At 40.2% G+C, this 12294-nt stretch overlaps 1 protein-coding gene across 1 annotated transcript; it reads left to right on the top strand.

Annotated features, from left to right (window-relative positions):
* Positions 1-862: 862 nt before the first annotated feature.
* On the top strand, positions 863-2400 carry POU3F4 (POU class 3 homeobox 4). The gene has a single exon (XM_040467908.1). The coding sequence runs from the start codon at positions 953-955 to the stop codon at positions 2036-2038; it is 1086 nt and encodes a 361-aa protein (XP_040323842.1). The 5' UTR covers positions 863-952; the 3' UTR covers positions 2039-2400.
* Positions 2401-12294: the final 9894 nt, after the last annotated feature.

The raw sequence follows: 12294 nt of genomic DNA, 5'->3' as shown, positions 1-12294 counted from the left end.
CATGGAGTAGTAATAAAAAGCAAGTCATCCAATTGACCAACCTCAAAATAAATGAATTTTGCCAGTATCACATTAGATTTTCCTTTTATCACATTAGATTTTCCCAAAATCTTCCAGTTCTTCATGCCTTAAATCAAAATTTTCAGAAGAAGCTGGGCATCTCTTTCTTAGATGCTTTCTGAACTTGGTATCAAGTTTCTCATAAATGATAAAGTGAAATAAATAAAACAAGTCAAAGTAGTTCTTAATTCCCTTTGCTCAAAGTTTGTAGGAAGATTTTAGTTTGCAGTCCCCTGCACACAACTAACCCAGGATGTTAAATGAATTTGATTTAAAAAAAACAAAACAATCTATTAAAATCTAGATGACATTTCACCTGGTTATATTGCTTTCTTAGTATATATATAAATACTAATATTTACATATATATATACTATTTTACTATATATGTATATATATATATATAATATTTTTCTCACGATTTCTATTAATCTAAATAATACAAAAGGAATTCTAAAACCAGTTTTCTACTTCACCCCCTATCCATCTCCCCCAACCCCCCAAACATGCACAAACACACTCCCCTTTGATACTTCCCCCTCTCCTACAAATGTCCATGAAGTCCGAGGTAGGAGGGAGGGGGAAAGGGTTAATCAAATGAGCTGCTGCCACTCAGCGCCAGGCAACCAATGGAGCCCAAAGATTGATTTACTTCCTGCTCAGATCTCACTGAAACTCTAAAGCTTCGCCAGCCTAATTTGGAAAGTTAGCCCAGCCTCCCGTGCGGCCATTGGCCAAGCCCGTGGCTGGCCAGGCCGAGATGTGCTGCAATTGGTCACCACATGTGCCGGTAACTCGCTCTTGCGGCTTTGGCTCCCCCCCAACCATAGATGTCAAAGGCTGAAGCTGCTCCCTTTGCCACATTATAACTAGTAGGGGATCCTCACCGACCATGGCCACAGCTGCCTCGAATCCCTACAGCATTCTCAGTTCTAGCTCCCTAGTCCACGCGGACTCTGCAGGGATGCAGCAGGGGAGTCCTTTCCGAAACCCTCAGAAACTTGTCCAAAGTGATTACTTGCAGGGAGTTCCTAGCAATGGGCATCCTCTTGGGCATCATTGGGTGACCAGTCTGGGCGATGGAGGCCCATGGTCTTCCACACTGGCCGTCAACCCTCTGGACCAGCAGGACGTAAAGCCCGGACGCGAAGACCTACAGCTGGGTGCGATCATCCATCACCGCTCACCGCACGTCGCCCACCACTCTCCGCACACTAACCATCCGAATGCCTGGGGGGCTAATCCGGCTCCGAACCCGTCCATCACGTCAAGCGGCCAACCCCTTAACGTGTACTCCCAGTCGGGCTTCACTGTGAGCGGCATGCTGGAGCACGGAGGGCTCACTCCACCGCCGGCCTCCGCCTCCGCACAGAGCCTACACCCGGTGCTCCGGGATCCCCCAGACCACAGCGATCTAGGCTCGCACCACTGCCAGGACCACTCGGACGAGGAGACACCAACCTCGGATGAGTTAGAACAGTTCGCCAAACAGTTCAAACAAAGAAGAATCAAATTGGGCTTCACGCAGGCCGACGTGGGGCTGGCGCTAGGCACACTGTACGGCAACGTTTTCTCACAGACCACTATCTGCAGGTTCGAGGCCTTGCAGCTGAGCTTCAAGAACATGTGCAAGCTGAAGCCGCTGCTGAACAAGTGGCTGGAGGAGGCTGATTCGTCCACTGGGAGCCCGACCAGCATTGACAAAATCGCTGCTCAGGGCCGCAAGCGCAAGAAGCGAACCTCCATCGAGGTGAGTGTCAAGGGCGTACTGGAAACGCATTTCCTCAAGTGTCCCAAGCCTGCCGCGCAGGAGATTTCCTCGCTGGCAGACAGCCTCCAGTTGGAGAAAGAAGTGGTGCGTGTCTGGTTTTGTAATCGAAGACAGAAAGAGAAAAGAATGACTCCACCAGGGGATCAGCAGCCGCATGAGGTTTATTCACACACCGTGAAAACAGACACGTCCTGCCACGATCTCTGACTGCAGGAAGCAAGGAAGCGGCCGGCCGCACTGGGAGCAGCGCGCATTTCTCTTTCTCTCCCACTCTCTTCCTTTCACTTCAGCTTTATTATTGCTATCTAGAGAGATAGCAATAGCTAGATATACAGATAGGGCTCTTCAGTCTCTCATCTTTTTTCTTCCTTTTTTTTTTTTCAATAGGGGATTCTAACTTATACTAAGAAAGGAAACACACTCACACACGCATTCCAGCTTCTCAAGGCTGATATACAGTAGTGTTAAGCAGTTCAGGAGGGGACCTCACATACCCTGCCGCCAGGGCGACTGTTTCCTCCAACCTTTTCTGCTGATCAAAACATATTGTTTACTTTGAGTAAGGTTTGTTTGGTTGCTCCTCTCTTTAATGAACAAGGAGTGGGGTAACGTGGGGGTGGGGTAGGGATGGGGAAGGGGGGGTGGGAAAACAGATGTGTGCCTCTGAATAACCTTTCAGCGCCTTGGTTATAGCAGCTGTATTTCAGGTGAAATCTGTTTTACAATAGACTAGTTTTGCATTTTTTAAAACTTCTATAGCGTTTCTAAATGTCTGCGGTGTTTTACTACAAGCTGTACACAATATTTGTGAGATAATTTGTATCTAATCGGCCACTCTACATTATTGTTGCTATTATTATTATTCCTTCATTGAGCTGATGGTTTTCTAATTGCTTAAAAAAGGCAGGGGGACTGGAAGGAGGAGGGGAAGAGATGTCCACCCGTCCATCCACCCCCTATCCTAAATCTGCATGGAGAGAAGAGGTACAATGGAGAGAGTTGTTGATGATGGTATTGGAGATATATATGTAATTTTTCGGAGGGCACAATGCCTGGGATAGGCAGAATAGGCAAGCCTATTGGGTTTGCAAACCACAGCGAAGTAGGAGAGGCGATGTTGAAGCTTTCTGCCCTCCCTCTCGGATCTGTGGAGCCCTCGCAGGCTTCTACAGCGCAGATCCGTGTGCCATAAAAGGATTTGGCTGTAGCACCCGGCAAAAGAGATCAGCCTGCGGTGCTAAGAGACCTGCGCACCTACTGAAGCCCGGAATGCCTTCACTCAGAACTCCCTAAGGGCCCCATGCCTCACCAGGACCACTAGCGCGACTCCACCTTGGCCTTTGTAGGCGAAGGACTTTGTATTCACATATATTTGCTTTCGCTGGAAACGACTATCCCGAGACGCTGGCGACGACAGACTCACTGAGTGCCTCCCAATTCAGTTCACCTTCAGTTCACTACCTGCTCTCCAAGTGAGAAGCCATCGGGGAGGGATGGCAAGTGGGGTGGTGGACAGGTGCTCTCTGCTCCGTGCAGAACGACAAGGAAATGATTGGCAAAGGTCATAGGGATTCTGGTCTAGCTTCGTACCACCTCCTCTCCGGTGTATACATACCGCTGTCTCAGAGTGGTTTCACGGGAAGCTGTCTTTGCGTCCCAGACAAGCACAGCTGGTAGAAGCCCACAGCGAGGATTAAGCTAGATAGCGAGCGCCCTGGCGGCTCGGTTTCTGGGTTTTTGTTTGTTTGTTTGTTTGTTTCTGTTTTTTAATCTGTGTGTGCATGACTGCGCGTGGAAATGTGTGAGTAGATAGATGCGTGTATCCTATTACTATTTACAAAAACAAAAACTACATAAAATCTCTCTAGGCTGTGTAGAAATCCAAAAAATATACAGTTGTTCTGGCTTTATTGCTAGCTCTCCTGTCTACACGCCAGGTCCACAGGGCACCTCATTCTTAATGAGCACACATGTGCAGGGCCGGCCAAGCACCCAACACCCAGACACAGTCCGCGGGACTTGGCTGGGGGCTCCGCATGCCTAGGCTGCCCGCCTGGCCTGGCCTTCAGGTGCAGCTTTGGCAGACAAAGCCTCAAACTACCTAAAGACCAAAAAGCCCAGGACTCCTTGTGGAGGATGCGCTAGTATGGGCTTCCAGGCCTCTGGTCCACCTCACTGTGTCTCCTTCAGCTGCAGGTTGAAGAACATGTGTTAATTCAAATCCCGGACCCATTTTCTTTTTTGTGAAGCCTCTGCATTCTGTTGGTAGATGGGTTTTCGTTCTGGAATTTTTTTGTTTGTTTTGTTTTCCCTCACTGAGTTCGTGTTTTACAACTGTTAGGGTTTTTTGGTTTGAATTTTTTTTTTTTCTTCGCAGTTAAGCGCTCTGGTTCAAACCTGAGTTAACCCAAATATTTCTGCCGACTTTATAACTGTACAGTTTTGTATATTAAACGTTTTTGAAGTGATTAATTTAAAGAAAGATCATTTAGTTTATTCATTTAGTGACTGATGTATAATAAACACTATTTTCATTAAGAGTTGCTTTTTCAACTATTTTATTCAAATTGCCTATTGCAGTTGCCAGCAATTATTTATTTTCAATAAATTCTGCATTATGTTTAAAAGAAAACTCAAAGATGAGTCGGGTGTCAAAAAGAAAACAATTCCCTGTAATGTTTGATGTGAACAGTTTTAGTCGAGGGGTTTATATTGACGCAATATTTTATTGTCGTAAAAGATTTAAAATAAAACATTTAAATAAAACATTTTTCCAAAAAAATCGTTGTTTTTTTCTTTCTTTCTTCCTTTCTTTATTGTGTGGTGTGTGAAGTGAAGCATTTAAATAGAGACACATTTCTGGTGAGCACTGCATCTGCTCTGCTTAAGGTTAGAAATCATTAGTCATTGTTTTGATTCTTGATTCTCTCACTCTGACTTTTAGCCTTTCATACACTCACAGCGTGGCCTGTTATCTTGCACATGCCCATGCTCAAGCAAAACACACCCCAAATGGTGGGAAATGGCCTGGGGAAACACAGCGGGATAGGGGGGTTATTTCAGGACTTGCAATATTGTTAATGTTCTCTGAATGGAGTATCTGTCTCTAGTCCAGCAGACAGACCTTTCTCTAAAACAGCCCCTCCTGAAACTGGACCCAGACCTTCGCTGAGGCTTTCATCTTGCTTCCATGCAACCACCCCTCTTCTGGTCAGGGACCATTACCTTCTGGTAGATGATCTCTCATTCACCTGATGAAGGATGAAAAGATGACTAAATGTAAGAAGTGCTCTCCTTCTTAAGGTTCCCTTTGGGCTCAGAAACTCCGATAAACTGTTGTCCACTTAGTGTTGCCCGCTAATGATGAATTCTATTCATTCCTATATGACTTTGGGGAAAGAAAAAATCATTACACAGAGACATTTGGAAGAAAAGTTCAATTTATTACTCTTCTTCCCACTCCCATATACCACTTCACCTCTATTATTTTGCCACAAGGCCCTCCATAAAATAAGGGACAATTATCTGTAGCAGAGTAATGGCCGAGAAGTAATTTACTAAATCAGAAGCAGTTGTATTTTACGATTTTGTACGTATCCAACTTTTGTCTACAAGACAACAGTCTTGTATCCAAGACTTATCCAACTTTTTGTTTTCGTAGATTTTTATCAAGCAATAGGCAAGACGTTTAACTACAACTCTCCAACAGCCAAACCATTCTCAACTCATGTTCTGAAATGTTTCTTGTTAGACAAAGAAAAATTATTTAATCACTTTAATAAGTAATAATTATCACATGTAATATCCTGCATTTTTTCGATTGCCTGATTATTTACAGCTGCACCGTGCACAATGCACATGCCAGTGTTGTGTATGAAATATACTACATGTTCTTTGTATGCCCATTGGCATATCTCCATAAATAATACTGATTTCATAGACATGTACCTACAATCACAAAACATATAGTCTTAAACTTGTTGGTTCTCTTTCTGTTCATACCAACTAACCTCTTTCTATTTCAATATCCTATATGAATTTTGAATTGTTTAAAATGTTATAGCTTTTCTCATTAAAGTACACAGAAACCAACTAGCAATGTACTCTAAAGTTTTTGACAGGGCCATAAACAGATGTTTTAGAAGATACTTATATAAGTTTATAGATCTAGACACCTGTACTATCAATATTTTTACTATGTATTATTGATAAATATATTTTATACATATTTGAGAGATTTGTTTCCTTTACCGCCTCTTTTCTTTCTCTTAAAATATAACTAAGGCTTATTTGGCTTTTATGATGACCTCTTTATTAACCTTGTTATAGCATTTACATAACATTTTCATTAAAATTCAGGGAATGTTGGTGCCTCTGCCTGGGACTTTCTTTGTATTGAAGTTGCTACCATCCCATTCCCAACCAAAGCCTTTGTAGGGAAAGCAGCTTTGGCCTTAGTTTCTCTTAGGCCTTCATAGCAGTGGCTTTCTCTCTAACTTTAATTGGTGTGTTCAAAAAGAATAATATTTAATAGGTAAATGTAAACGTTTCATCCCTATCACCTGATCAGAACAATAGAAAATGAATAGATTGTGGACAGGGTGAGTGTGGAGGGCGTGGGATGTGAAAAGAGCAAGTATTTAGATGCTACAGATATTTAAACAAAGTCGAATATGTGAATCAAGCCTATGTTTGTATGTAGACATTGATTGTATATATGGGCGTGGCTCTTTGTATGCATAACAAAAGGTAAATAGATTACTATCCTCCAGCATATATCTTCCCAAGAATAAAAGAAGAGAAATATTAATCCTGGGAATAGATTTCTTATCTTTAAAAAGAAAAGGTTAAGGGAAACTATTGCCTGCATTAGTACATGAGCTGTGTTTGTCTTCAATAAAATCAAACACTGTTTCCTTGGAAATATTTAGCATTAAGATATTCTCCTTGTTCCCAAGTCAGGATGCTACTGTTGTTTTAATTGCTTGTAGACTTTTTTTAAAAAAGTTAATGTGGGGCGCCTGGGTGGCGCAGTCGGTTAAGCGTCCGACTTCAGCCAGGTCACGATCTCGCGGTCCGTGAGTTCGAGCCCCGCATCGGGCTCTGGGCTGATGGCTCAGAGCCTGGAGCCTGTTTCCGATTCTGTGTCTCCCTCTCTCTCTGCCCCTCCCCCGTTCATGCTCTGTCTCTCTCTGTCCCAAAAATAAATAAACGTTGAAAAAAAAATTAAAAAAAAGTTAATGTTTTTATTTATTTTTGAAGGAGAGAGAGAGCATGAGTGGGGGAGGAGCAGAGAGAGAGGGAAACACAGAATTCGAAGCAGGCTCCAGGCTCTAAGCTGTCAGCACAGAGCCTGATGCGGGGCTTGAACTCATAAACCTCGAGATCATGACCTGAGCCAAAGTCAGATGCTTAACTGACTGAGCCACCCAGGTGCCCCAAATTGCTTGTAGGCTTTAAATAGAAACATAAATTTCTGTTTTTACTTAAAATATCTGTTTTACTAAGGAGGGAGGTAAAGAATAGGGGAAAATGGATTAGTGGGAAATAATTAGAAGTTAGAACGTAGTTTTCCCCAAAAATAATGTATTTTTTTCACCTGTCATATTTTTAAAGACATATGGAACCTAAGAATTGTGGAAATTATTTCTATGAATTGACATTTAAAAATCCAAAAATGTGGCTCTTTCAGGTTTTCAAATGAAGGAAAAGTAATGATGCAAAACACTACAGTGTAAATTGGTATCACTTGCACTCATCCATTCTGTAAAATAAAAGGATAGAACGTTTTTTACACTTGCCACCAAATAGTAATTTTAAAAATAGTAATAGCCTCCAACTTACTCATTTACAGATGTTAATTTTTAAAGAATTAAGAAAAGTGAATATAAAATATATTTGAAATCAATTAAGGGTTTTTTTTAATAAGATGAAATAAAAGTACCTTTTCTTTTTGAATTTTTAAAATTTTTATTTATTTTTGAGAGAGAGATTGAGAGACAGAGCATGAGTGGGTGAGGAGCAGAGAGAGAGGGAGACACAGAATCTGAAACAGGCTCCAGGCTCTGAGCTGTCAGCACAAAACCCTATGCGGGGCTGAATCTCATGGACTGCTAGATCATGACCTGAGCTGTAGTCAGACGCTTAGCTGACTGAACCACCCAGGCGCCCCAAAAGTACCTTTTCTTAAGAACACTGCTCGTAGAACATTTCTAAAATTAGGGGATCATTTAAGAGAATAAAGTCATGCAAACAAAATCCAGTTAACTTCTGCTATCTCTAAGAAGGTGGGGGTAGGGGGGATCATATGCATGAACCTAGATTATTGTTTCTATAAACAGAATCCACAAAATTAAACCTTTGTGCATTCCAGTTAAAAAATACATAGATCACTATGCTTTCTTTCATAAATATGAGAATAGAACTTATACATATTCAAACATTATATAACTAGCTAGAACACTGGATTCCCTTAACAACAGTAATTGTTATCAAGGAGTATTTAGTATAAGATGGGTTCATTTTGGGTGTCTTCCAAGGGGGCTTGTTTGCTCAACTATCAAAAGAGCCTTATTACCAGGTGGCTTAACTCTTTAAGGGAGAAAATCCTAGGACAGCTGGGTTTTGGGTAAAACTCTACAGTATTTAATATATGTATATAGACATACTCACAACTGTAAACTTGCTCCCTCCACCTTCCCCTCCTTCTACACTCACACTTGCATACAGATAGGGTGATGTAACAGAAAGCAGTCTGTCCTCAAAGGCAGGAAAGAAATGAACTCATTGACCAATTCATTAGCTATGTCTTTTCTTTTCATCTCTCTAGCTACTCAAACTGTTTCCACACTATTCTGGCATAGCTAGTCGAAAAGACAAAAAAGTCATCCTATCAACCTCTTGTTTTATCTGAAAGGGCAGGCCTATGCCGGCCAACTCCATCTTGTTCTGTGTCCTTCACCTTGACCAGGCCTCCTCCCCTTGAATAACCTCCCACTCACCTGTTCAAACTTCCCAATCAAAACAAGCCCGGCGACCTGCTTAACAGGACCACGACCCTTCCTCAGCCAATCGGCTGAGGCCACAGCCATTACCTCACCAACTGCCCCTAGACCCCAATAAAACCTTTGTGCTTTTGAAACTCACTCTCTCTCCCCCAGTATCTCACCGCTGCATCGGTGCAGGTAGGGGATTGAGCTCCAGCTAGCTCGAATAAAGGCTCTTTTGCTTTTGCATCGGACTTGGCTCCATGGTGGTCTTTGGGGATCACGAATTCTGGGCATAACATTATCTATATGTCAAAAAATCTAGTTTGAGTGATCCTCTCCCAAATTCTGACACACATACACTGTATTGACTGCTTGCATTGACATCTTCTAAACAATGTCTGTTATATCAGCATTGATTCCTGGGGAGGAAGGGAGGCCATGTAAACATTTTTCATATTGCTTGCTTCTCATCTTCTCCAATTATTTTTCACATACTGGGGAATCTGCATTATAATATGGCTGATTTGACCAGACTGGAGACAAGCCTTTGCTCTGTTCCCCTTTCGCAGATATGGAAAAGCCTGCTATAAAAGTCTCCTTGTAAAGTAAGTGTTGGTATCTCCCCAGACCAATATAAAAGAGTGGTTTGCTCCATAGAATTTATATTTGGTGAAAGATTTTCACTTCCATAATACTTGCAATCTGAACACAGAAAACCACAACACCACCTGCTAAGATCACCGCTTGATATCATATTTTTAAAGCACAGAAAATAGAAGGCTATGGACCAGGGGAGGTTCTTAATCAGGCTTCAAGTGGCACATGATCCCAAACTGCAGAAAAAAGTTGAGTGGATTCACTGCACAGAGGAATATAATCTTTCTTAATATTTTACAAATTCGCATTGTACTTGCAGAGGTGTTGGTAACAATCAATATGTCTTATTCTCATTAAGGAATATAATTCAAAAGTAACTCAACTATAATAATGTAAAATTTCTTAGAAAAGAGGGTTAAATATATCCTTTGTGTCCACCATCACTTTTAAAAAAAGATTCATATTATCTTATTTCTAAACACATTTCTAAAAATCCAAGGTTTCCCTGAAATTGTGAAACCATATATGTTCTGGATGAATATATTTGTGAATACCTTTTCAGAATTTGTGAAGTTTGATTTACCTTCCATTCCTATGCTTTCTGTTTACAGTCTTGGTAAACTGTACAGATGAAGCAGAATGGGCAACAAAACTGCAAAATACTGGAAAGCTTAAAGTCTATGTTTATGAGTTTATTGAATGTTCATAGTCTTTAACAAACTGCACTGGGCATTACATTTACTCTGTCTCACTCTGATAATAAACACTGCAACATGAAAGAAGTGGACAAAAACAATTTCATTCTTTTTTCTCTTGGTGTATTTGTATTAATATCAGGCAAAATATACCTGAATACCATAAGCATTATTTAGAATAAAGAAGGCCACTATGCCATCATAAAATAACATTTATCAAACATTTAAAAAATCTGAACTTATGTGGGTGCCTGGGGGGCTCGGTCGGTTGAAATTCCAACTTCAGCTCAGGTCATGATCTCAGTTTGTGAGTTCGAGCCCCACGTCGGACTCTGTGCTGACAACTCAGAGCCTGGAGCCTGCTTCACATTCTGTGTCTCCCTTTCTCTCTCTGCTCCTACCCTGCTTGCACTCTGTCTCTCAACAATAAATAAATGTTAAAAAAATAAAAATCTTAACTTATGTTTACTGATAACATAGCCATAAAAACATATGAAACAAAAATTCACAGAACTACAGAGGTTATAATAAAAAAAGCATAACAGAGGTGGACCAGTTCTAAAAAAGAACAACATCCAGGAGTGACGATGGGCATGGCAAATAAATTGGAGTGGAAGTCAAGTTTACAGGACCATTAATATTGAGGAGAGCTAGAGTATAATGCTAAATACTCTCAGAGAAAGACAAATAAGTCAGAGAAAGACAAATACCATACAGTTTCACCCACATGTGTCATCCAAGAAACAAAACAAATGAGCGAATAAAAAGGAAGAGAGACAGAGAGAGAGAAACCAAGAAGCAGATTCTCAACTACAGAAGACAAATTGATAGCTACCAGAAGGGAGAAGAGCAAGGGGATGGGCAAAATAGGTGATAGGGATCAAGCAGTGCACTTGTGGAGATTAGCACTGGATGATGCATGGAATTGTTGAATAATATTGTACACCTAAAACCAATATGACACTATGCTAACTAAACTGGAATTTAAAATAATGAATTAATGAAAAAATAAAACAAAATAAAAATAAAATAAAATAAAATAAAATAAAATAAAATAAAATAGAGGTCCTTCTTAAATACAGATAACAAACTGGTGGTTGCCAGAGGGGAGGTGGGGGGGGGGGGGGGGGCGGAGATGGGCAAAATAGACTAAAGAGATTAAGAGGTGCAAACTTCCAGTAATAAAATAAGTCATGGATATAAAAAATACAGCATAGGGAATATAGTTAATACTAAAACAATTTCATTCTTCAGGCAAAATTTGTGATGTGACCACAAAAGGCATAATTTGTATCAATTTGTTACCATGACAATAACTATAAACAAAATGAAAAACAGTACAAACTTAAACAAGGATTATCTTGGAGACAGGAATTATTAAGGAAGTATATGAAACTCAAAAAAATCTAGTTCTTAGAGTCACAATTCACTTTTGATCCTCTGGAGAAAGGTAAGGAAATTTTGAACTTCCATAAATGCATAACCATGAGCCAACTGACTTCTTTATTACCTTTCTAGCGAAAGCCTAACAACTGATGTGTATTTCATTTGTTAGTTAACCAATGTAGCTGCATGTGCTATTATTTGCATGTCTGTTTTATATTTAAAACATATTGTTATTTGCCTGGATATATCTTGAAGCATCGAGAGTTTCATAGCATAACTATATGCTATATAAAGAGTTGTTGTTTCGTCTGATCATTAGGTCAGATACTACCATTTATTATAAGTACAAAAAATATCCTTCTATATATTATCCTCATCCAAATTAACTGTATTTAGATTTTTTTCTTCAAGAAAAACTAAAATATCTTGATGTAAGTCATATAGACTGCTAGATGTCAGCTGCAGTTGTAATGGCCTTGGTTAAAATATATTAATACATCTCTTTTGTTTTGAAAATGAATTCAGTATGATTTACCAATATTACTAGAAATCCTGGTAAAACATCAATAGGGCAATGTTGTTACACGTAAGTTTTTCTTGCCAAAGAGGAATGAAGGGACATTTTAAGTTCTCTGGAACCATGATTTCTATCATATAAACCTAATGAAAAATATGTTAGCAGTTTGACAATATGACATATAAATTATATAATTTGGAGAATCTTTGCTACCTTTTCTATCTTCTTTCGAAAAAAATTAAGTACTGAGCATCTAATACAATTTGATATCTTGTGATT

The sequence above is a fragment of the Herpailurus yagouaroundi genome, unplaced genomic scaffold (genome assembly GCF_014898765.1).
Source record: "Herpailurus yagouaroundi ecotype Mexico unplaced genomic scaffold, PumYag 67623, whole genome shotgun sequence".
Taxonomy (NCBI): Eukaryota; Metazoa; Chordata; class Mammalia; order Carnivora; family Felidae; genus Herpailurus; species Herpailurus yagouaroundi.
This window is presented reverse-complemented; position numbering and strand designations above follow the sequence as displayed.

Excerpts from the sequence above, each read along its gene's own strand:
- POU3F4 (XM_040467908.1), top strand. The coding sequence starts at position 953 with ATGGCCACAGCTGCCTCGAATCCCTACAGCATTCTCAGTTCTAGCTCC.